Genomic DNA, 27,391 nt, shown 5'->3' with positions numbered 1-27,391 from the left:
TTAATGGTATTGAATAAGAAAATTAAAGCATTTCTTCCCATGGTAAAGAAAGTTAATCCTGCTTTTCTAGACTCAGGAACCTTTGATGTGGAGATCAGCGATAAGGTAGCCATTAACTGAAAAAAAAAATGCCCACATGGAGGGACAAAGCATCCCCATGGAGATCTGGGCACTGTGGGTGCAGATTAAAACAATATTGGAACCTCTGCAAGGAGAGAGAGCAGAAAAACAAAACCAGCAAAGGAATGAGGAGCCTCTAAGCTACAAAGACTTAAATTGGGTGAGAAGCAAACAGAATGAGTATCCAAAATATGAGAAGATTTTAAACAGCTGAGAAAACAAAATCTGAATCAGAAGGCGATATCAGAATAGAAGCATCTCCCCAAGGATTTCACAGTGCCTTCCCCTTTGAGTTGCTAAAAGACCTCAAGCACTTAAAGGGCTATGGCCCAGACTCACATTTTTTAATTAGCATAAGGACTTTAGCAGAGTCTGAGAGCTGGATACCTGCTGACTGGAGAGCCTTAGCGAAATTATGTCCTTATACTTGATAATTTTTACATTGTATGTTGTGGGATATTAAAGCCCATTCACAAGCTCAGAAGAATGTTGAGAATGGGATAGACAAAGGAATTCAACAACTGCTAGGAGATAAGAATTTTTTTTTCTCTTTTCTTCTTTTACATTTTATTAGGGACTCATACAACTCTTACCACAATCCATACATATAAATACATCAATTGTATAAAGCACATCCATACATTCCCTGCCCCAATCATTCTCAAGGCATTTGCTCTCCACTTAAGCCCCTTGCATCAGGTCCTCTTTTTTTTTCCCCTCCCTCCCCATTCCCCCCTCCCTCATAAGCCCTTGGTAATTTATACATCGTTATTTTGTCATATCTTGCCCTATCCGGAGTCTCCCTTCCCCCCTTCTCTGCTGTCCCTCTCCCAGGGAAGAGGTCACATGTGGAACCTTGCAATCAGTTCCCCCTTTCCAACCCACTCACCCTCCACTCTCCCAGCATTGTCCCTCACACCCTTGGTCCTGAAGGTATCATCCACCCTGGATTCCCTGTACCTCCAACCCTCATATGTACCAGTGTACAGCCTCTGTCCTATCCAGCCCTGCAAGGTAGAATTTGGATCATGGTAGTTGGGGGGAGGAAGCATCCAGGATCTGGGGGAAAGCTGTGTTCTTCATCGATACTACCTCACACCCTAATTAACCCATCTCCTCTCCTAAACCCCTCTATGAGTGGATCTCCATTGGCCGACACTTGGGTCTTGGGTCTCCACTCTGCACTTCCCCCTTTATTTAATATGATATATATATACATATATATACAAACATATATACATATACACATATATACACATACATACACACACTTATATCTTTTTTTTTTTGCATGATGCCTTATATCTGGTCCCTTGGGCACCTTGTGATCGCACTGGCCAGTGTGCTTCTTCCATGTGGGCTTATTTGCTTCTGAGCTAGATGGCCGCTTGTTCACCTTCAAGCCTTTAAGACCCCAGACACTATCTCTTTTGATAGCCGGGCACCATCAGCTTTCTTCACCACATTTGCTTATGCACCCATTTGTCTTCAGCGATCCTATCATGGAGGTGTGCAGTCAATGATATGATTTTTTGTTCTTTGATGCCTGGTAACTGATCCCTTTGGGACCACTCGATCACACAGTCTGGTGTGTTCTTCCATGTGGACTTTGTTGCTTCTGAGCTAGATGGCCGCTTGTTTATCTTCAAGCCTTTAAGACCCCAGTCACTATCTCTTTTGATAGCTGGGCACCATCAGCTTTCTTCACCACATTTACTTGTTCACCCACTTTGGCTCCAGCAGTTGTGTCGGGAGAGTGAGCATCATAGAGTTCCAATTTAATAAAAGAAGGTATTCATGCATTGAGGGAGTGTTTGAGTAGAAGCCCAAGGTCCTTCCGCCACCTTAATACTTGACCTATAAATATAGACACATAGATCTATTTCCCCATCCTCCTATATATATTTGCATGTACATGTCTTTGTCTAGACCTCCATGAATGCCCTTTGACTCCTAGCTCTTTCTTCCATCTCCCTTGACATTCCTCTGCCCTACTACCATGCTTCATCGCCACCTGGGCTAGAGTATACCTCTTCTCTAAGCAACCTTACCCTTGATCATTTCCCACCAGTCCTGCCACTCCCCCTTCTCTACCATTTGGGGTCCCATGTTTTTCCCTTGTCCCTGGGTTTGTTAACACCACTTCCTTACCACCCCCCTACCCCGACAGTTCCGGGGGGACTTGGGGTGGGGGAGATAAGAATTTTATAACAGTTGAGTCACAACGAAAATTTATTGAACAGGAAAAAGCACAGGTACATGAGGTTTTCCCAAAGGCCTAGGAAAAGATAATTCCATCAGGAGAGAGAAGGCCGTGTTACACAGCTATACGACAGTGGAATGATGAATCCTTTGTAGACTTTGCATCCCAATTGGAAATCTCTGTTTCCAAATGTCTCATAAGCTATCTCTCAATTTCTCTAATAGACGCTGTAAAAATGCCTGGCATCCCTACAAGGAGGAAGGCATGCTGTTAGATTACCTTGGAATATGCAGGAATATAGAGACAGATGAATACAAAGCCAACCTCATGGCAGCTGCCTTGGAAAATTACATAAGACCTAAAAGAAAATGCGTTAGTTGTGGGAAGATAGTGTAGACCACGCAGGCCAATCAGCCTGGTGGCAAAGCTGCAGCCTGTGCCAGATCATGGACCAGGGCCACCTAGTTCAGGTTTAAAAGAACCTTGACTTTTCTCCCACTACAGGAAAGGAACTCATTTGGCTAGATGATGTCGCTCAAGATTCAACAGTAAAGGATTGCCATTAGCAAAGGCTTCTAGGCAAGGAAATAGAGAAAGGAGCTTGATCCAAGCCCTGCCCAACAAAGAGGGAAAGGCAAGACCTCTGCCTAACCGAGAAAAATAATCTTTGAATGGCAGTAATCCCAGGTATCCCCCAACCTCACATCAGGAGAAAAGTCCTGGCAAAACTTGCAAGAGCCCAGCCTATATTGATGCAAAGCTAACTAGCCGAGAAAAGGTTAAAGAGTGCCCTCAACAGCTTGTGACAACTGAAGTTCAGGAGCCTCTGCTTGACAGAGTAATACAGTTTTAAAAAAAATAAATTTGAGGTGGGGAGCTCATACAAATCTTATCACAATCCATACATAGATGAATTGTGTAAAACGACCTTGTACATTCATTACTATCATCATTGTAAAACATTTGCACCCCATTTAAGCCCCTGGCATCAGCTGCTCATTTTCCCCTCTCCCTCCCCACTCCTCCCTCACTCATGAGTCATTGATAATTTATAAATTAATATTTTATGATATCTTATATTGTCCAAAGTCTCATTTCACCCACTTTTCTGTTGTCCATCCCACAGGGAGGAGGCTATATGTGGATCTTGTGATCGATTACCCCTTTCTATGCCACCTTTCGTCTACCATCCAAGTATCACCACTCTCCCTACTAATCCTGAAGGGATCATCCATCCTGGATTCCCTGTGTTTCCAGTTCCTCTCTGTAGCAGTATAGATCCTGTGGTCTAGGCAGCTTAGTAATGTAGAATTGGAATCATGCTAGGGGGCCCAGGGTGGCGGGGGGAGCATTTAGCATCTAGAGGAAAGTTGTTGTTTGATCAATGCTACAATATACCCTGAGTGGCTCATGTCCCCATGGCCTTTCCATAAGGGGATGTCAAGTTGCCCAGAGATGGATTTTGCGTCCCCACTCTGCACTGCCCCTCATTCACAATGATGTGATTTTTTGTTCCTTGATTCCTGATACCTCATCCCTTCAACACCTTGTGATCAAACAAGCAATTGTGCTTCTTCCATGTGGGCTTTGTTGTTTCTGAGTTAGATGGCTACTTGTTTACCTTCAAGCTTTTAAGACCACAGACGATATATCTTTTGATAGCCAGGAACCATCAGCTTTCTTCACCACATTTGCTTATGCATCCATTTGTCTTCAGAGATCATATCGGAGAGGTGAGCACAGAATGATATGAATTGTTTGTTCTTTGATGCCTGATAATTGATCGCTTTGGCACCTCATGATCACACAAGCTGGTGTGTTTCTTCCATGTGGGCTTTGTTACTTGTGAGCTAGACAGCCACTTGTTTACCTTCAAGTCTTTAAGACCCAAAACGCTATATCTTTTGATAGCCGGGAACCATCAGCTTTCTTCAGCACATTTGCCTATGCATCTGCTTTGTCTTCAGTAATTGTGTCAGGAAGATGAGCATCATGGAATGCTAGTTTAATCGAACAAAGTATTCTTGCCTTGAGGGAGTACTTGAATGGAGGCCCAATGTTCATGTGCTGCCTTAATACTAAACCTATAAATATATGCACATAGATCTATTTCCCATCCTCATATATAAATATATTTACATATGTGCGTGCCTATATTTAGACCTCTATACATGCCCTTTGTCTCCTAGCTCTTTCTTCCATTTCCTTTTGCGTTCCTCTTGTCCCACTATCATGTTCAACCTTCATTTGGATTTCAGTAATTCCTTTTGATTACATTACACTTGATCACACCCTACAAGGCTACTACACCCTGCTCACCACCGATTTGGATCACTTGTTCTTCCCTTGTCCCTGGGTTTGTTAATACCACTTCCTTTCCCCCCCTCCCCATCTCCCATGGCCCCCCCAGAACTGTTTGTCCTGCTGTTTTCTCCTCCAGATTGTTCATCCAGCCTATCTTATTTAGACCGATCTGTGGAGATAATAACATGCACAACAACAAGGCAGAGCAAAAGCAAGCTAGAAAACAACAAAAAGCCATTGACAAAAAAGAAAAAAACACAATACAGCAACAACCAAGAAGAAAAGCTTATAGTTAGTACAAGGACTGTTTTTTGGCCTTAGGAGTGTTTTCCATTCGAGTCTGTTGGGGTGTCAAGCCCTGGACCCCAAACCTATTTTTGGTATTCCCCGGGGGCTTCATTGCTCTGTTTCCCTTGCTGTTCTGTTGCACACCCTTCGTGTTTCCCTTGGTGTGGTGGTATCAGATTGGGCACAATTCCTACACTGTCTCTCCAGTGTTGTCTCCTGTAGGGCTATGGGTCAGTGAGGGAAGTTTTGTCTCATAGTGGGGCCGGCCATATGATCTTCTCTGTGGATTTGTTGCTCTGAGCAGGAATATTGTCCTCAAGGCTTGTTTGGCCATGATGTGCTCCACTCTCTCTTCCTCCCCAGTAACACTGTTTTTATCAGGAAGATTTAACGTAAGTACTCAATGAATTCAAATAGATACTGGAATTTTTCAGGAGTGTGTAGAGAACTATGGGACTTTTATGAGGAAAGTCCAACCTAAATTCTCAAAGGGTTCGGATGGTCTCTGGAATTATTGATCAGGATCATGAGATAATTAAGGCAGTGATAAAATCTGATGTTCCTTGGTTTATAAAGAAGGAAGATCGCATAAGCCAAATTTTGTTTCCTTTCCTTTCTAGAGTTAAAATTTATACCTCTCAGGAAAGAGTACTTGAGAAGTGTGACCACCCTGTATTAAATCAAGGGGTCTTTTGGAGTGTTGTTGTAGGGAAACAACAGCGCCCCAACATGGAATTAGAAATTGGAGGGAAAGAGTGTTTGAAATCTGGATATTGGGTCATTTCCTTAGGGCATTCAGGAGGGCCAAAGACCCGCCCACTAACTTTCTCTAAATCGTTTGGAAGGAATGAGAGAAGTTAACCAAGACAGAATATTTCAACATTGTAAAATCCTGCAGTGCAAAAAGCCTGAACAGCAATACGGCTTAATTGAAACTGTAACCTTTTCGGTAAACTTGAAGAGAAAATGTCTGTTTTGTAAATTAATTCAAGAACTGCTGGACAAAGTGGTTAAGAATGTTTTCAGCCTTTCAACTCATCCTGAGTGTGGTAATAAGTTCTCACAATTAGTCATATCTCTGGATTCTCTGAGCTAGGAGTTGGCATTTACATAACCATGAAGTCTATCTAGCTAGTTCTACTGGTCCAAAATCTAGCAAGTTAACTAAGATTTCTAGCAGTACTTTAAAATCTCAGTTGTTAAAACAGAAGGGGGAGAGGGTAGTCTTATGTTTGACAAACTTTGTTTAGTCTTTTTAACCAAATTTTTTTGTCCTTACTAAAAGCTCCTAACAAAATTCAGGCAGATAAACATATTTTCACCTCTACAGAAAAGGCTCATCCCAAGGAGGCCCAAGAAGATGGAAATCACATTTGGGATCCAGGGCCATTTGTCACCTGGAGACAGGGCTTTACATTTATGATTTTGCAGAATAAAACTGATAGACTCCGCATAGAAGGATGCAACCATGTTTGGAGAAAGATAAAGGATACGGACAAGATGAAGGAATCACCCAATCTTCACCATGATTCTGTTTCCATGTGGTTGACACCCTGAAGGGAGGGTCAGTTTGTTCATGTTTTCACAGGCAAAGGATATAGGTGGATTTCTCTTGAGCCAGCTGCTACTACAGTTGTTCAAAACGTCAGGAAGACCTCGCAGATTCCCGAGAATGGCAATGGCTGCCTGCTGAGATATGTCTTCTACTGTTGATTCTGTCTAAGGGACACTCTGGGACTGTATCATAACTGAACATTTTATGCAGTGACAGGGCTATAACAACAGGCCTTTCTTTTGCTGAAAGATCAAGATTTTTTACTTCTCAATTAATGTTAAAATGTGATTGGAATGTTACCAATTTTTTTATAACTCCTTACACATACAATAAGACATTGAGTGATTTGGATGTGATTTGAAAACATTTGCAAGGGCCTAAGGGAAACATTCCATTAAATGTGATTCAGCTAAAGGGAAATTTTCTATACATTCAAGGGTAGATTTAAGGCATTCCAGCAGCTGAGGTGATTAAACAAATGGTGGATGGCATAGAAAGGGCCTGGATCCCACGTGCTTGGGTTCAAAGCATTTCACATAGCTTAAGGGCCAGTCTGACTGTGTTGTTTATCATCATAACTTTGATGCTCACAGTCTCCTTTCGCTTCTATAGGAAGCTAATGAGATATGAAGAGAGACCATGTTGCTTCTGTGACACTATTGAATCTTAAATATAATACAGAATGAGGAAATGTGGGAAACTAGCACTAAGGGAAATATGACTGGGACTTATTCCCTGACTGGTACGGAGGGAATCTGAAAGACTGGTATTCCATGGTAGGAAGACCTCCACTCTGGTAGTTGGAGATATAGTCCAAGAACATTTTCCTGCGGTAATCAATCATTTCCACAGTTCCTCCCCTTAAAGCTGCACTGTCTTAAAATAAGCAAATGGTTGATTCTATGTCCCCATACAAGCAGACATTCCTATTTGCTCTATTTCTTTCCACCACAGCTTCCAATCCCTCTCACTATTTCCTCCAATAACAGATGGGCATAGGAGGATTTTATCCCTCATATCTGGAATCAAAATGTTTGCCATAAGCCTGAATTTTGGGCTATATTAAATTTGCTTTGACAACTCTCAGTGTATAGAAAATAACCACTGCACCCTTATGGCTTTTTTGAATTTTTATATATAAAACAAAAGGGGAAATTGTGGGATATTAACAGACTTTTCCCCAACTTTTTCTCCCACTGAGGTAGTTAGTTTATTGTGTCAACCTGGCCAATAAACACATGTGGGATTAATTGAAGGGCAGAGAGATAAATGGCTTGGCGAGCCTTGTCTTTTTGTCTCTTGCTCTTTGATGATTAGACCAGTGTCTTGCTGCCTTGCTTGGTCTTTTCTTCAATTTGCAAGCTACGCTACCTGTGGGACACCTAACCCATGGACTGTGTCGCTGTAATTTGAGGTTTCTTCAAGACCTGCTTCGCCACACCATTGGAATTTACATTTCTTGAGCTGGGGACTGTCGAATACTATTATTTGGCTGACTGTTGGTAAACTGCCTTGCTGTTTGCTGCCTGTGCCCAGATAGTGTGAATTGGTCAACAGGTTGTGACTGTGTCTCACAACCATCTCAAGGGAGTGAGTTGCACTGAGCCATTTGTACTGCTTTATGATTTAATTAATTGTTTATTTCTTATGTTATACATCTATCTATCTGTATAAATAAATATTATATATATATATAAATATATATAATTTTCAGTATTCTGGTATTGTTTCTCTAGAGAACTCTGTCTAACATTTGGTACCAGGAGTGCTTCTAGAGAAATAAAATCATAAATATGAGTTTCTTAAATTGGCTCTCCAACCTGATGAGTCTTAGCAGGACTAGGAATGCTACTTCTATGCCCCAAAGCATGGATAAGTCTGTTAATCTTACTTTATCCATGGTGTGGAATATCAAAGCTAATATCTACAGTATCACCACAAATAGATGAGCCGCTGGTTAAAGGAAAGACTCTCAGTGATCCTATCTTTGATATTTTCCAGGAGTTTTGTCAGGATGACAAATTATGGATGCTGGTTGGTTGGTCCTTCTTACAATAGTAAGTGTGATCACTCAATCATTTCCCAGACCTGAGCCAGTTTACAGACAACAACCCCTTCAATGAGGAGAAGGCTGGGTCCCTTTGAAGGACGTCCTTGCTACATCACCAATGGTTTATACTGTTAGTCTTTCTTCTAGCCTTCCCCCAAAGGGACTTTCGACCTTTCACAAGAGGGACTGTTCACTGGGACAAAGGAAATAATCAAACTTTTTGTGGATTAATTTACACTGGCTCTGAACTGACACTAATTCCAGGAGACCCAAAGTGTTTCGAAGGCCCACCAGTCTGAGTGGGGGCTTATGGAGATCAAGTTATCTATGGAGTTTTAGCTCAGGTATGCCTCACTGTGGATCCGTTGTGACCCCGGACCCATCCTGTGGTTATTTCCCCAGTTTCAGTATGCATCATTTGAATAGACATAGTTAGTAACTTGCAGAATCCCTATATTGGATCCCTGAAATGTGAAATAAGGGCTATCATGGTAGGAAAGACCAAGTGGATACTACCGGAACTGCCATTGCCTAGAAAAATAGTAAATCAAAAGCAATACCACATGCCTGGAGGGATTGCAGAGATCAGTGCCACCATCAAAGACTTGAAAGGTGCAGGGGTGGTGATTCCTAACACATCCCCATTTAACTCACCTATTTGGCCTGTAAAGAAGACAGATGGATCCTGGAGAATAACAGTGGATTATCATAAACTTAACCAGGTGATGATGCCAATTGCAGCTGCCATTCCAGGTGTGATTTCATTGCTTGAGCAAATTGATACTTCTCCTGGTTTGGTATGCAGCTATTGATCTGGCTAAAACCTTCTTCTCAATACCAGTCTCAAAGGACCACCAGAAGCTGTTTTCCATCAGCTGGCAGGGGCAACACTACACTGTCACAACTCTCCCCCAGGGGTACATTAACTCTTTTGCCCTGTGCCATAATTTAGTCTGAAGGGACTTGATCCTCTGTCTGTTTCACACGGGTCCATTTTATTGATGACATTATGTCGATTGTACCCACTAATGAGGATGTATCAAAGATCCTAGATTCATTGATGCAACATCTGTGTACAAGAGGTTGGGAAATTAACCCAAAAAAGATTCAGGCACCCTCCACCCCAGTAAAATTTTTAGGGGTCCAGTGGTATGGGGCATATCAAGATATTCCTACTAAAGTGAAGAATAAGCTATAGAATTTGCCCACCCCACCCCCCCCCCAATGACGAAAAAGGAGGCACAACGTCTAGTGGGCCTCTACGGATTTTGGATGCCCCATATCCCTCACTTGAGTGTTCTACTTCGACCTATTCATCAAGTGATATGGAAAACCTCCAATTTTGAGTGGGGCCCAGAATAAGAAAAGGCTCTTCAACAGGTTCAGGCTGCCGTGCAAGCGGTTATGACACTGGGACCATATGATCCAGCTGACTCAATGGTGCTAGAAGTGTCACTTGTAGATAAAGATGCAGTGTGGAGTCTTTGGCAGACCCCTATTGGTGAAACACAGCATAGACAATTGGGATTTTGCAGTAAAGTCCTGCCATCTTCTGCAGACAACTACTCACCCTTTAAAAAACAGCTGTTGGCCTGTTACTGGTACTTGGTGGAGACTGAATGCCTCACCATGGGCCACCAACTCACCATGGAGCCTGAACTATGAATCATTAATTGGGTATTGTCTGAACCATTGAATCATAAAGTTGGACGTGCGAAACAACATTCCATTGTTAAATGGAAGTGGTCTATATGAGATCGGGCCAAAGCAGGAGCTGAAGGGACAAGTAAGCTGCATGAAGAAGTGGCCCAAATGCCCACAATCTCCACTTCTGTCTCATTACTTTTTTCTCCTATTCTGTGCCTATGGCCTCCTAGGGAGTTCCTTACCATACTTTAACTGAAGACCAAAAAGTCATGCTTGGTTTATGGATGACTCTGCATGATATGCAGGTGCCACTTGTAAGTGGACAGCAGTAGCACTACAGCCCCTTTCTGGGATCTCCATAAAGGACAGTGGTGAAGGAAATCTTCTCAATGGGCAGAACTTCAAGCGGTGCACCTGGCCATTCAGTTGCATACAAGGAAAAATGGCCACATGTGAGAATATATACTGATTCATGGGTTGTAGCTAATGGCTTGGCTGGATTGTAAGGGAACTGGCAGCAACATGATTGGAAAATTGGTGACAAGGAGGTGTGGGGAAGAGGTATGTGGATAGACCTCTCTGAGTGAGCCAAGAAATTAAAGGTAATTGTATCTCACGTGAACGCTCACCAAAGGGTTACCTTTGAAGAGGTGGACTTTAACAAACAAGTGGATAAGATGACACACGCTGTGGAGACTGGTCCTCCTCTTTCCTCTGCCACTCCTGTTATCGCCCAATGGGCACATGAACAAAGTGGACATGGTGGCAGGGATGGAGGTTATGCATGGGCACAATAGCAAGGAATTCCACTCACCAAGCCTGACTTGGCCACTGCCACTGCTGAGTACCCCATTTGCCAGCAGCAGAAAACATTATGTCCAAGATATGGGACAATTCCTCGGGGATATCAACCAGCAACTTGGTGGCAGGTTGATTACATAGGCCCACTTCCATCATGGAGGGGACAGCGTTTTGTTCTTACTGGAATAGACACCTACTCTGGATATGGATTTGCCTTCCCTGCATGCAATGCTTCTGCCAAAACTGCCATTCATGGACTTACTGAATGCCTTATCCACCGGCATGGCATCCCAGATAGCATGGGTCAGATCAAGGAACTAACTTCACAGCAAATGCAGTGCGGCAACGGGCCCATTCCCATGGAATCCACTGGTCGTATCATGTTCCTCATCATCCTGAAGCTTCCAGCTTAATAGAATGATGGAATGGGCTCCTAAAGACACAATAACAGCACCAACTAGGTGGCAACAACTTGCGGGGCTGGGGCAATGTTCTCCAGGAAGCTGTATACACTCTAAACCAGCAGCCAATATATGGTGCTGTGTCTCCAATAGCCAGAATTCATGGGTCCAGGAGCCAAGGGGTGGAAGCTGGAGTGGCACCGTGCACTAATTACTCCTAGTGATCTACTTTCCACATTTTTGCTTCCTATCCCAGCAACCCTGTGCTCCTCGGACCTGGAGGTCCTGGTCCCAAAGGAATGAATTCTCCCACCTGGAAACAGCACAAATTCCACTGAACTGGCAGCTGAGAATGCCCCCTGGCACTTTGGGCTTGTCATGCCTTTGGACAAACAGGTCTGGAAGGGTGTCACTGTACTAAGTCGTGGGATTGATCCTGATTATCAAGGAGAAATTGGACTGGTGCTACATAATGGAGCTAAAGAATAAATATGTCTGGAATCCAGGAGATCCCAGGGGATGACTCTTAGAGCTACCATGCCCTGTGATTAAAGTAAATGGTAACATACGGCAACCCAATCCTGACAATACATATAATGGCCCAGACCCCTCAGGAATGAAGGTCTGTGTCACCCCAACTGGCAAAAAACCTCAGCCATCTGAGGTGCTTGCTGAGGGCAAAGGTAATACAGAATGGGTAGTAGAAGAAGGTCGATTTACATATCAGCTATGAGCACGTGATCAATTGCAAAGCAAGGTTGGCAATTATCAGAGTATTTTCTTTATGTGTGTTTATTGAATATCTATCTTTTATTCATGTATGATATATCAGATACAATTGCACTTAGCATGTTTTCATTTATAGACAATATAGATATTTGATGATAAGTATAAGTGTCTTTTCATTAATGACCAGAAATTATACATGGCTAAAGAATTGTGTACAGGTGCCAAGTTAGCAAAGGGTGAATTGAGGTAGTTAGTTTATTGTGCCAACGTGGCTGATAAACACATGTGGGATTAACTGAAGGGTAGAAAGATAAATGGCTTGGCGAACCTTGTCTTTTTGGTCTGTTGCTCTTTGATGATCTGACGAGTGTGTGGCTACCCTGCTTTTTCTTTGTCTCAATTTGCAAGCTACACTACCTGTGGGACACCTAACCTGCGGACTGTGTTGCTGTAATTTGAGGTTCCTTCAAGACCTGCTTTGCCACACCATTGGAATTCACATTTATTGAGCTGGGGACCGTTGGACCCTGGCATCTGGCTGACTGTTGGTGACCTGCCTTGCTGTTTGCTGCCTGTGCCCAGATAGTCAGAATTGCTCTACAGAGGACTACTCGGAGGCCCTCAAGGCTTGATGGACTGCCAGTGTCTCATAACTGTCTCAAGGAAGTGCGTGCACTGAGCCATTTGTACTGCGTTATGATTTAACTGTCTATTTCTTATGTTATACATCTATCTATCTGTATAAATGTACATAAAATTATCCGCATTCTGGTTTCGTTTCTCTAGCCCACCATGGCTAACACACCCACCAAAGATATGCCAAATATTAGAGTCTACCTGCCAGCACATGGTGGGATGTCAGATGCACTCAGCCTTCAGACTACTGTCTGGTACCACCACAGGTGGGGTCCATCCCCAACTGTTAAGGACAATGGATTACTTCTGCCTGAAGGCTTTCAGACATCAATCTGGTCCACTGTAGGTGGGGCTCATGCCCTACCGATAAGCATAGTAATTGTTTCCCTGGAGAGAACAGGTCAAACCTGCTCAGTGACATCCAAAGTTAGGCTGCTATCCTAAAACTTGTATCTGCCCATCTTCTCACATGTGTGTCCCTCCACTTCCTGTTGTGTGTATACCCCCAGATTGTCCCCCTCTCTTCACAGTATTGCCTATAGCACAACCTTTTCCTGTGACATATGTCCTTACCTGTAATTAGGGGATTGCTCACCACCCAAAAGGTATGTAAGCCTTGGTTAGTAATAAATGGGTGTCACGCTCCTGCAATTTTTTCTTCCACATCCTCACGGGGACCACTGAGCAGGACTGAGGCGAGCATGCTAACCAGGAAATGTGTCTGACTCCATTATTTCAATCTCTTTTCTATCTCTCATTCTCTATGACTTTATTATAATCTTTATATATCTCAACCATAAAATTGTGCCTCTCCAAAACGTGGTGATTTGTAAGGGGGCTGACTACTTGACAGGGCCCAGGCCCCCAATGATACCTTTGGTATTCATTGGGGACTTGGTTGCTCTGCTCCACTTGCTGCTCCACTGTACACCCTGAATGTTCACCCAGTGCAGCGGGGTCGGATAGAATATGTCTCCCACAGTATGGAATAGTGTTATTGAAGAACCTATTCCTATCTAGGTAGAAATCTAAAATTGTGCCATATTTCCTCTTCATTTTTTATGTCCTATAGATGTGTAGAGACTTTTTTGATATGATTCAATAGTCCTCTCTACCAATACTCAATGGACAGAGATAACTTTCTTTTTACTCAATGATTATTGTGAATTAATCACATTGAAAGACATGGTAAAAATACACTGTTGAGTCTGTGTGGAGTTGTATGTGGTCAGAAATATTTCATAAAACTCGGATGCCTCAGTGAATTATGTCCGGCTGTGTTCTTTAGCCCTCCAGAGAAGGAAATGCACCCATAGCACAGTCATTGCGGGTTACCCTGGATGCTAGAGACACACCAAAATAGAAAGGACAACCTCTTGGGAAGAAGGAATTTGATGGGATAAAAGTTGTACCTGAAGTTGCCAGTTGTCTCCCCAGGGTCAAGTTGGCACAAGTTTTCCTTTTGTTTTTCTGTGAGATCCAGAGAAGTAAATTTCTGAATATGGACAAGAAAAAAGAATATTTCCTTAATGAGGCACATGGGAATTTCTCTGCTAAAGCAACAGGGTTGTAAATACTTCACCTCTCCCGACTCATGTAATTGACAATTTCAGGTGGTGAGGAAACTCAGTTTTATCTTCCAGAGGCCTCACGAGTACTTACATCCTCATGCCCTTTCTGCAGACACAACTTCTCACTTTAGCAGCCGCACGAGGAAGACGAAGCGCTGTTGGACAGAGACTCTTCCACGAAAACACCTGGATGACCTGCAGCAGCCTCACAGGTGCTGGGACGGGGGGTGAGTGAGGGACCTCACTATACTAGCCATGGGGATTTCAATTGGACTAACCTATAAAGCAATTTTAATAATACAACGTTCCGCTAAGTTAAAGCCCCAGGTTCTGGAGTATGATTCTTGATACACTCAATGTCTTCTTTCTCTATTCTTTCTTCATAGTGTTGGCTCATTCATACAACATCTTTCTTTTTTTTAACTTTCAAAAACAGTTTCATTAGCATTTTATCGACATGTTATACAATTCAATAATTGAATCATGTTAAGAGCTGTCAAAATGTCACCATATTCAATTCTAGAAATTTTCTTCTCTGTAGTCATGATTATTAATTTAGTTTTTCTCTAATTGTGGCAAAAATATGCACAGCAGAACATTCTCCAATTCCAAAACTTCTACTTGCACAATTCAGTGTCGTTGATTATACTCTTGATGTTGCACAAGCAACTTCTTCCTCTCAGCAGCATTTCTCCTAATTTCACCACATCTCGCTCTCCCACATTGTTATAAGGATCTATGTAACCTCACTCAACTATTTTGCTCATCCAGCAGCTCCTGAAATATTCATTTAGCACTAAATTATACTCTGGATCCCAATAAATGGGAAGACATTATTCCATCTCTCAGTAATCTCACAGCGTTCGTAGGGTAACAGACATATTTTAAAAAAGAATAAATAAAAAATGAATGCCATACTCTGAGATGGTTCAACAATCCTGGTGAAGTGGATCATATCACTGTCTCTTCTGGGGGGTTAGTGAACACTTCACAGATAATATCTTAATCATATTGATCCTTGAAGGAGGTGACAACAGGGGAGCAATATTGGGATCATTTTTAGAACTGTCATTTATGCTTAGGAAATGACATGAAATAGTTCATATCTGATGACGATTGAAGGCAAGGAATGAGAAGTGGTGGATGAGTGTGGCCACGTGGGCAGCAGTGAGACAACAGAAAGCCATATTCTTACCACAGGATTGACATTTTGAAAGTTGTGGGGAATCGGTACAGAGACTGTGGCAGAGGGTGTGTGCAGTCAGGCTCGCCCTGAGGAGAAATCGTCCTGGTCAATGTAAACAACCCAGCCTTGCTGCTGCCAAATCCATGCAGAGAGAAGAGGTGGAAATAGCGCAGAAGTGAGGGATGTATCATGTGTGACGGGTTGCAATATAATTCACCCTGGAACCCACTGAGTAATGGAGGCATGCTCGACATTTTAAATTAGTTATTTTATTTAATTCCTTAACTCCTCTCTGAAAGTGTCGTCATGAGTGTAATTTAAGGGATGATAGAGATGAGAGTTGCCACAGTGACTTTGGGTGTCCAACACGTGTGATGGCGTCTGGGTGAAGCCTGTTTCCAAGGGGTTTTCATCTAACTCCTGTCTCTTATTTTACTGAATTTTATTGTTTAAACACTTTTATAATTACAGAAAACATCAACTACAGAAACATAGTTTTCCTGGCCTCATCTGTAGTTCCCTGTTATTAATATCTTCATGCAAAGTCCAACATTGCATTTATTGGTCAAGATTTGCTTAGACTCCTCTGGCTGAGAAGAACTTCCTGATTTTGAGGATCATGTTAGTGTTGAGGCCAACTAGTCAAGCATTTTAGACACTGTCTTTCAGTTGGCTTTTGCATCATGGTTGTCACATGTTTCAATTTGTTATGGGTTTTCTTTCTGTTTTTATGAACCAGGAGTTATGTGTCTTATTCATCTATCCTTTTAGAAATAGCTGTAAATCTACTTGGGTCTTGATTGTGATTGTGTTGAACATAGAGATCAAGTGGAGAAGGATTTATATGTTCACAATAGCTATGGTCCTTCCAATTTATGAACAGTGAATATCTTTATTCTTCTTTTAGACGTATTTTGTACATTAGATTCTATCAACTTGTTATCTTTTTTAGACAACTATGTATTAGTATTTGAAGTGTTGTCTTTGTTGATATGTAGAAAACAATTCACTGTTGTATACTTTCATGGTCGTTTCTTTGGGATTTCTCTGTAGACAGTGATAACATCTCTGAACAGAGAGAACTTTATTTCTACCTTCTTAATCTGCATTCCTTCTTATTTTAATTGTTTGCTGTTGCGCTCATTAGGATACCAGAGCAGTATAAAAGTGGTCATCCTTAGCTCCTTCTTGAGCCAAAGTGGAAATTATTTAATTTTTTAACATTGAGCATGATCCCTATTTACAAGTTTTAATAAATGTTTTTTATGGATGTAGGGAATTTTGTGGAAAACTAAAAGCACAAATAATTATTTTAATTTTCACACAATGCTTATTGTACTTTAGTTGATAAGATATGATTATTTTTATGTAGCTGATGTAAGATATTACATAATCTGAATTTCAGATCTTGAATCAATTTTTAATTCCTGAAACCACTCCTACTAGTTGCACTGTACAATTATTTTCATAAGGTGTTTGATTTGATTTGCTAGTATTTGGCTGAGGATATTTCCATTTCTGTTCATGAGTGATGGTGATCTGGAGTTTTGCTACAATTTCTGTTTCTGCTTTGGATATGACACTAATGCTAACTTCACAGCATACATTGGGAAATGTTCCCTGTGCTTATTTTCTGGAAGAGATTGTACAGGATTAATTTCATTACTTTCTTATAAGTTGATAGAATATGTTAGCATTTCTCTAATATATTAAACAATCATTGTCCTTATACCAAATATTTCCCAAATACATTGAATTTTGAGAAAAAATAGTTGAAATCTTCCTTTGTTTTATCTTGTATTTTTTCCTATACGTATTTCAATCATTTACTTATTTTTGAAGAATATCTTTATAATGTGAGTATAGGAATCCTTTTATGTCTTAAAGTTTGGAATACTTATCTAGTTATATTACTGTTCTGGGTGGTGTGGGATTTAGAAGTAGGGATTGTGAGGCTGCTGTCTTCTTTACTGTGATTCTTTCATATATTTAATAATCTCCTGTCTTCTCTTTTTGTCTACACCATTTCCCTCTCAGGAGACTTGCTTGCTTGCTTTCTCTTTTACATGGTAGAATATCAATACAAAGGATCTCTGCGACAGGGCTGACTGGTCCTTGATGTTTCCACAACCATGACTGTCCCCTCAAAATCCCTGAATTATGCAACTCAGTTCTCAGAGGAGGGCAAAACGAATAGGCTCATTTGTAGAGTGTTTTCCTGCTGGATGAGCTCAGCCTGAGGTGTATAATTCAACATTCTGGTTGAAAGTGGAGGGGGTAGGAGAAGATATGACTGAATAATACAACTATGGATCAAGTATCTTAAACAAACATGTTCAGTTGTCTTCTATAATCAGAACATGCAAATGTTATGCCAAACAGGAGAGAGAGTCCATTTTATGGAAAGCTGAATTATGTATCATGTAGGTATCTTTAATTAGTATATACAAATAATATCAAATAACATAATGTTGTTAGTCGGCATCAAGTCAGTTCCAGCTCCTGGCAGACACGTGCATGGAGAGCAGAACCTCTCTCTAAGGTTTCAGGGCAGGGACTTTTAGGATGCTCTCAGTAGGCTTTTCTCTGAGGCTACTCTGATGTGGCTGCAACTGGCAACCTTTCTGGTACCAATCAAGTGCTTCACCGTTTGTCCCACCAGGGACTCAGAATAATATAATAATGTAATATCAAGTAATCTTAATACAGTAACATTCACTGTATTGTGATGTGATGCAATATTACATCTAAGAATACTCATTGAACTCTCAGGCCCCATGTCATGGTGTCTTCCATGGCATCATGATCATCAGATCCCTTGTTTTTCTCTACCCCTAACTGTACACTCAATCCAGCTTCCTGTTTCACTCATTCATAAAGCCCTCCTTGCTACTGCCAGAGCATGTGAGCAATATGCTTGTACTGAGGACTTTGCACTACTTCTACCTTTGTCTAAAATGTTTTCACACTTTTTGTTTGACTAGGATCCTAAATCCCTCCAATTTTCTATTCAAAGTCTTATTATTAAAGATGGCTGTACAACGAAGTGGAGTCCTGGTGCAGTAGTGCTCATGCGTTGGCCTGACACCTGCAGGGTCGGCAGTTGGAAACCACCAGCAGCTCCGTGGGAGTAAGACAGGGCTTCCCATTCCCTTAAACAGTTTCAGGAACCAGCAGGAGGGTTGCTGTGAGTCAGCACTGATTCAAGGCACTGGGTTTTGTTCTATAACGAAGCATTTCCATTCCTTGGTAGAGCTTTTTGTTGTTGTTGTGACTCCTAGCTACATGAATGTGAGAATAGGAAAGTCCACCCAATCCTGCACCATGGTCCCAATTGTTATGTTCGAGGACATATTTTGTAGCCATTCTATCAATCCATCTCATTGAGGGTCTTCAACTTTTGTGCTACTGCTCTACTTTACTTTATTTTATCAAAACAATATTATAAATCATTGACTTATTATTAAGTCAATTGGCCCCCTGGTGATACAATCGTACTCTTTGGGCTGCTAGTGCAAGGTCAGCAGGTCAAAGCTACAACTCTCTTTTCAGAAGAAAGGCTGGGTTTACTACTCATGTAGAGCTATAGTCTTGGAAACCCACAGGGGCTGTTCTACCTTGTCTCACAGGGTTGATATGAGTTGGCATCAAGTTGATGTGAGAGTGAGAGCAAGGAATTCACCCTCCACTTTCAACGCATATATGCTCAAGAAGAACATTTGAGGCCAGAGATATATAATTTTTATTAATTAGATGAAGGTTTATAGAACAGATGATAGTTATGCATTTATTAATTCATAAACATTCTGATTCAACTCATCTCTTACAATCCCACTTTTACCCTATATTTCCAGTGTCCATTTCTTTCCTATCCCTCTGAACTTTGTTCTTGAGGAAATGCTGCCCTGTTGATCTTAAATATTTAATTATTATAGCTGGATGTGTGTTCAGTTCTAGACAGGACTATGTAGTCTTTGGGTTACTCCAGTCTCTCTTGGCCAGTAGGCATGAGATCTTATATCATTTTGAGTTTTGTTCCACAAACTCCCCCAACCCACAACGCATTCTATCTAAGAACTTCTAAGTTGAACTTGTTCAGGGCAGATGATATCTGTAGAGCAGCACCATCTAGTTCTGCAGATCCACAGTTGTGGAGATTGATGTTGGCAGGCTTCATCAGTCTCTTTGCCTCATTCTTTTCATGTGTCTTTCAATTTACACCTTTCTTCTTTCTTCTGGATGAGGAGATGTCAGGAGACACAACTCAGCTGACTCCTCATTAGCTTTGAAATACTGCAGTTCCTACTCATCAAATGAGGGCGATAGTTTAAATTTTTTATTGCAGTTTTCAGTGATTTCCAGAATAATTGGTACAGATAGCAAGTGCTCAAGTAGAAAGCAAATGTTTTGACCATGATGAAGGCAACGAATGTACAAAAGTGCTTGACACACAATGGATGGATGTATGCATTGTGATAAGAGTTGTATGACCCCCTATAAAATGATTTTTTAAAAGATGATGATTGCAACCTATGTAAAAATGTACTTTACACAATAGATGGAGGTATGCATTGTCATAAGAGATGTATGACTCCCACAAAGGGATTAAAAAAAAGAAAATTCTTAACAAACAATAATTAGTCGAACACATTAGTTGACTGAAGAAAACAAAGTTTAATGGAAGTTGTAGAATTTATATTGCTTTTTAAAAAATGTGATTCAAAGAAAGGAAGGTCAATTAGGTTTGTTATCAAAAGATTGAGCATTCACGATTTGTGACATCCTCAACTTAATATTGTATTGTAATTAATTTACCTGCTAAAATGGAATATACAATAGATCTGTTAAACTTGTGTTAACTTCTCACAACTAAGTTTGCATGGCTCTTTTCTTTTCCAGTACTTTCTTCAGCTACATGGAACCAAGAAACCACACGCATTTTCAACATTTCATCCTTCTGGGGCTTTCTGAAGAGGCAGAGCTGCAGCCCCTCCTCTTCGGACTCTTCCTGTCAATGTACCTGGTCACCGTCACTGGGAACCTGCTCATCATCCTGGCCATCATCAAGGACAACCACCTCCACACACCCATGTACTTCTTCCTCTTAAACCTCTCCTTTGTAGACATCTGTTCCACCTCTACCACTGTCCCAAAGATGCTGCTGAACATCCAGATGCAGAGCAGAGTTATTTCTTATGAACACTGCATCACCCAGATGCATTTTTTCCTGCTTTTTACAGGATTGGATCATTTCCTCTTGACAGTAATGGCCTATGACCGGTTTGTGGCCATCTGTCACCCCCTGCACTACATGGTCATCATGAACCCAAGGTTCTGTGGTCTCCTGCTTCTGACCTGCTGGTTATTGAGTGTACTGGATGCTCTGTTACATGCGTTAATGGCTTTGCGTTTGTCCTTTTGTACAGAGTTGGAAATCTCCCATTTTCTCTGTGAACTTAACCAGGTAGTACAACTTGCTTGCTCTGACACATCCCTCAATACCTTAGTGATTTATTTTGTAGCTGGGCTTCTGGGTGTTATTCCACTCAGTGGGATCCTTTTCTCTTACACAAAGATTGTGTCCTCCATTTTGAAAATTTCATCAGCTGTAGGCAAATATAAAGCCTTTTCCACCTGTGGGTCTCACCTCTCTGTGGTCTCCTTGTTCTATGGTACAGCTCTGGGAGTTTATCTCAGTTCTGCTGCTACTCAAAATTCCAGGTCCAGTGCGATAGCCTCAGTAATGTACACTGTAGCTACACCCATGCTGAACCCCTTTATCTACACTCTTAGAAACAAGGACATAAAAGTGGCCCTACAGAAACTTTGTAGTTGAAAATTATTCTCTAAAAAGCAGAACAATCTCTAGATTAGAAAGCTACTGATGAGAAATAGAGCTGAAAATTGCGAAGATGTAAATCATACTTTCCTCAGAGTGCTAATTTGCTTTATAATCCCAATTTTATCTGCTTTCTTTTTATACATAATATATCAATGTTTCCTGTATATTTCTTTCATAGATGTTTATTTGTATCAACAGCCTGTCCTCAGCAGACAATTCTTTTAGGGCGACTGCAGATTGAAACAGGTCATATCCTCCACTGCTAGTCACAGAATATTCCTGTCTACAGTTATTCCATAGGAACAGCATTACTGTTGTTCTCAAACCTGAAAACGTTGAGATACAAATTTTCAAATTCCTGTTCGGGAAGCATTTCCTGTGATCAATTCTGGTGTGAAATATTTGATCTTCTGATCCTTTTTTTTTTAAAGTGAAGACTTGTTAAGTGTTTTGATTTGGAACTTTATAAGCATGTTTTTGAGAGTTGGTTTGTGTCAGTTGAATGGTCAGTATTCTCAGTGAGTTGGCAGGTACGGCCTGGTCATCCCTCATGATGTTCTGTAACTCAGTGCCATCAATGCCGTCACAACTCTGTATTAACAGTCAATTAGCTGCGTGAAGATGAGTGTGGATTGCAACCTCTTCACTCAGCATGGCCCTGATCTACTTGCAAAGATCTTTCTTTAGCTGTGTAGCCCAATTCTCATACAAGTGGATGCTGTGAGAAAATGTATTTGCTTCTTAATGGGCCTTGTTATTGCATCTGTCTTGTTGAGTTCTAATTCTTTGGAATTGAACCAATGGCCTGCCATATTGCCTGCCAATAACGAGAGATATAGGCAACCAGTTCTCTGACCTGTGAGCCTTGTATTTGCTCTCATCTCCAGTGAGAAGCCTGATCTAATGTCATTGTTTTCATCCACATTTGAAGCCATGTTGTTACTACTGAACCCACAAAGCTACATAGGTGAGGAGAAGTCGACTGCGTAACATCGGACATGCTGTGTTTGGAACCAGACTGGACTTATCCACTTCTACAGCTGTGTGCGCGATTTTCTTGATAAAAATGTTTCTGTGTATTATATTTATGATTATCATGATTTTTGCTTCTTTGGAGAAGGAAATCTAGCACCTTTGGTTTGAAAGTGGTTGTAGAGAAACAAAATCATATGCATGAATTTTCCAAATTTGTTATAAAGTATGACTGGTTCTCCAAGTGTTACAACTCTGCCTCATTAATCTGCCACTATTATTAGTAATGAGGGTGCTGTTATCTCAAGTGAAGTGACAATGTTATTATGTAAAATATTACCACCAACAGATTAACTTTTGGTGAGGAATGAATTGCTGGATGATCATGTGTTTGATCATTTTCAACAATTTTGTCAGGTGAAGGAGTATAGGCATGCTGATTGGTTGCTACTACATATAATAGACAAAGTGGTAATTGAAAGTGTTGAGCTCAGGAATTAGGAATCATTTCTCAAATGCCACATAAAAGACCTAGTCACGATACATTTTATAAAAATCCCTATTTCAAGGAGTAGTACAACATAAAACAAAAAATCAGCAGTCAGGAAAAGTTATTTTTCTGAATGAAAGAGTTTTTATGGATAAGAAATCAAACTGTTCAATCAAAGTTATTGGAAGAATATGGATGTTATTTTACATAGCATATATGATGAACAATAATGGTTTTAAATCTAAAAGCTTTGTCTATTAGATATCAGATAGTTAGGTGTAATGGGTAATTTTCTCTATTTAGAAAAAAATTCTATAAAATATCACACACCTCTAAATTAAAGAAAAATTGGTAATTTTAAAAGCTATAGTAAGAACACCAATACATCTCCAAACTATTTGAATGAAAAAAATTTAATTCCAAATACCTGTTTTCTACGGAAAATTGTTCTTTATCTAACGGTCCATATGTTCATACCTGTATTTAATCATAACTGTTCTCTGAAAGAAGCATTTCCTGAATTAGACATGAAACATATTTTCCCTCTCATTTGCTTTAATTTTTTATTTTTAAAAACAAATATGCAAGTGGAATCATGGTAGAAAAGAGATCTTTCTTTTGGGTTTGAAATTTAACACAAGAGCTGTTTTGGAACAATCCAAGTTAAATTATAATCCCAACACAGTGTATAAAAGGGACATGCACACATTTCTAATTTCAATTATCAACCAATAAGTGATGGTAGGACATTTTATTTCTGAAAAGCAAGAATAAGAGTTCAATGTCCATGAGAAGGCTCTGTTCCCAGTGATAACGCTTCATGTCCTGCAATGAGTTTTGCAGATTGTGTTCGTGAGAAGTCTCTGAGAAGTTTAGGGTGTTTCAAGTTAAAGGAAGTAGTCATCACCTGTGTCCTATTCTAGTTTCTGCTAACATTTCATTACAGAAATGATGCTCAATTCTAGGCTATATCAAACGGTGTATTAAATATTATATTACCCACCTACTAAATTTCTAGAAATATTGTACAAACATTTTGTGATATTAAGAAGCCTTGATGGTGCAGTGTGTTAAGTGTTAGGAAATTAGTCCCAGGGTAAGCAGTTCAAACCTTCCAGGCAAAAGATGAGGCAGTCTGCTCATGGAAAGATTTATCATCTCAGTAACCCTCAGAATGCACCCTAGGACCGTGGACTTGGCCTCCCTTTTCTAGCACTTTAAACAACCACAGAGAAGCAAGAAGGAAAACCCGCCACAAAGGCCAGAATTTATCCTCCTGGGGCTCACAGTACATGTTAGTCTGGGTTAACTAGATAAACAAATTCATAAGACACTCATCTGTGTATAAGAGAGAATTTCATTACACTCTCTGACGTCTCCCCTGCCTTCTTCTCTGCTGTCTCTCCCCAGGGAGGAGGCTATATGTAGATTCTTGTAATCAGTTCCCCCTTTATACCCTACATTCTCTCCACACTCCAAGCATCGCCACTCTGACAAAATAATAATAATTTATGAATGATGAATGGTTCATGATGTGTGGGGGAGTGGGGAGGGAGGGAGAAAATGAGCAGCAGATATTAAGGGCTCAAGTAGAAGGCAAATGTTTTGAGAAGGATGATGGCAACAAATGTACATATGTTCTTGACACAATGGATGGATGGATGTGTTGTGATAAGAATTGTACGATTCCCCAATAAAATGATTTTAAAAAAACAGTAGCAAAATGACAGTTATGAAGTAGCAATGAAAAAATTTTATGGTTGGAGGGGTCACCACAACAAGAGGAACTGTAATAAAGGGTGGTGACATTAGGAAGGTTGAGAACCACTGCTTGAATATTCTGGCAGGTACAAATATGGATTATTTCCAATCAGTTATCCAAACGACTGTCTTAAAAATTTCCTGCCATAGACAAGTGAGTGCTTCCAGTGCTTCATCAGCGTGCTTTCTATTGGTATTCCATCAATTCCGGGAGCCTTGCTTTTGGCTAATGCTTTCAGTGCCAAGGAAGAAGTTTCTTGAGCTCCTTCCACACAATTGGTCCTTACTCATATGCCCCTTCCTAAAATGGTGAATGTCCACTAGTTTGTTTTGTTTTTTGTACAGTGAATCTGTGTGTTCTTTCCATCTTCTTTTGATGCTTTCGGCATCATTCAACATTTTCCCATAGAATCTTCATGATTGGGATCTTCATGATCCCCATTCTACCTTGCAAGTAAGTCTGGCTAGACCAGAGGATGGACACTGGTACAGATAGGAACAAGAAACACAGGGAATTCAGGGAAGATGATCCCTCAGGACCAGGAGTGTGAGTGGTGAAACTAGGAGGATAGGGAGAGGGTTGGTTGGAAAGGGGGAACCGATTACAAGGATCTACATGTGACCTCCTCTCAGGGGGATGGACAACAGAAAGGTGGGTGAAGGGAGACGTTGGACAGGAAATGATATGACAAAATAATAATTTATAAATTATCAAGGTTTCATGACGGAGTGGGGAGCAGAAAGGGAGGGAAAACAATGAGGAGCTGATGCCAGGGGCTTAAGTGGAGAGCAAATGTTTTGAGAATGATGAGAGCAATGAATATACAAATGTGCTTTACATGACTGATGTATGTATGGATTATGATAAGAGTTGTATGAGCCCGTAATAAAACGATTAAAGAAATACATCTTAATAAGTTAAAAAAAGAACTTTATATCAAAGAGCAATTTTACATTAAGAAAACATCCCAGCCCATTCCTGATCAACTCCATAAGTCCCCTATTACCCCATATGTTGAGTCCACTTCATAAATTTCTCTTTAACCTCACACAGCCATGCAATGAAGCTCAATGCAGAAAGATCACAGGCCCATGGATGGAAAGTCTTGTGGATCCAGTGGCAGTGGTAGCATCTCCGTGCTGATGTAGGTCTCCAATTGGCTCCTCTAGCTACAGGGCCCTGGCTCTGCTAGAGTAGCTACATGTGAGTTGCCATAAGGCATGTGAAGTAGAGAGTGATAGTGTCCCACCTGCAGTGTGTTACTTATCTTCATCATCCCACTAAATGAGGTCATGAGCTGTGACCTGAATGATTTGCTAAACTCCACCCCTAACTCTTACTAGTCTCAAGTTGACACCAGATTATGGAACTACCACAGACCACCCCTTGTCACCTGGACACTTTCGCACAATTCTTTGACCACATACAATTTTCAAGCAATAATACAATCATATCTGTATCTATCAGTATAACAATAAAATGCATACAATTAAAACATGTGCCACCCTCATTTAAACATAGCATTCTACAAGTGAAGCAAACAAAAATATTCTATACTAATGTAAACACCTCCATCATAATCCTATGAACATACTCCCTCACCTATGAAAGTTGTGAGCAAACCACTTCATGCCTTTATCCCCCCATGTAGGGTATCCAATTTCTTTACTGCCATCTTATATCAATCCAGTGCTCTGAGGAGACAATCCTAATATTTGATGTGAAGGCTGTACATTCAAATTGCAACCTTGTGACCTCAGCATCCATAAGCAAAGTTAAATCTGAGCAGGCCATCCATAAAGTCAGCTGTAATATGCACTAATTCACAGACTCAAATATCTCTTCATCTTGTCGGGTTCTGGTTAACTCAGTGTGGGCTGCCTCACTTCGCTTCAACAAGGTGCCCCATTAACTGGCTTGCTTTCAGACCATGGGACCCATCAAAAATTTTCAACAACTCCAACCCTCTTGTGCTAGGACATGAACTTTAGACCAGTCAACCTGCTCTCATTTTCTCCACTAATTCCTATGAACCAGGCCCACGGGTGTCAGTGGCAAGACTCAGCCCATCTCTTGATTGCTGCACTTCTCTCACTTGCACTCAGCATGTGGATCCAAATGGTCACTTAGCAAGCATTTCATCCTGCCCACAGGCTCCTTTAACAATTCAGTCCTATAGTGGAGAGTTCCTTCCTTATTCCAAATTATTCCAGCCTTAGGCACAAACCACTAGTTTGAAATAGAAAAAAAAAGCAGAGTTCCTTCCCCCATCCCCCACACCCCAATTTGTCAACAGCCCCCTGGGTAAAACTCTTCACCAGTGAATGTCCTAAACACTCAAGACACTGGGTGGGGCTTATCCATTTAGAACCCTCTTTGCAGTTTTGTCCTGAATCCATTTGAATTTCAATTTAATGGCTGAAGGCAAGTATTCTTCCAAACCCTCTATTCTTACTCCCCCGGAATCATTTCTACCAATCGTTATAACAATAGGCTGAAGGAAATAGTATAAACCTACTTGTATTAGTCTGGGTGCTTTAGAGAAACAAATCCACAGAAACTTACATATAAGGGTAAGTTTTATATAAAGTTTAAGTGCACATCAAGAAAACATCCCTACACAGTGCTGCCCAAGCCCACAAGTCCAATATTAATCCATTAACCTATATGTCCAACACTAATCCACAAAGACCTCCTCCATCTCACAAAACAGAAAAAGACAAAATGATGCCGACTACTGGAGGAAAGCCAAGTCAGTGAATGTGTAAGCACATCAGCACTGGCAGTGGTCTCCACACAGTGCTGTAGCACCCAGGGCTGCATTGGGGTAGGTT

General features: G+C 40.9%; 1 protein-coding gene across 1 annotated transcript; it reads left to right on the top strand.

Annotated features, from left to right (window-relative positions):
- Window positions 1-20,406: 20,406 nt before the first annotated feature.
- Window positions 20,407-21,327, top strand: LOC142448293 (olfactory receptor 7A5-like). Its single transcript, XM_075550061.1, has one exon. The coding sequence runs from the start codon at window positions 20,407-20,409 to the stop codon at window positions 21,325-21,327; it is 921 nt and encodes a 306-aa protein (XP_075406176.1).
- The last annotated feature ends 6,064 nt before the right edge of the window (window positions 21,328-27,391 follow it).

This window comes from Tenrec ecaudatus, chromosome 1 (genome assembly GCF_050624435.1).
Source record: "Tenrec ecaudatus isolate mTenEca1 chromosome 1, mTenEca1.hap1, whole genome shotgun sequence".
Lineage (NCBI taxonomy): Eukaryota > Metazoa > Chordata > Mammalia > Afrosoricida > Tenrecidae > Tenrec > Tenrec ecaudatus.
The sequence above is the reverse complement of the archived record's forward strand: the minus strand, read 5'-3'. Positions and strand labels throughout refer to the sequence as shown.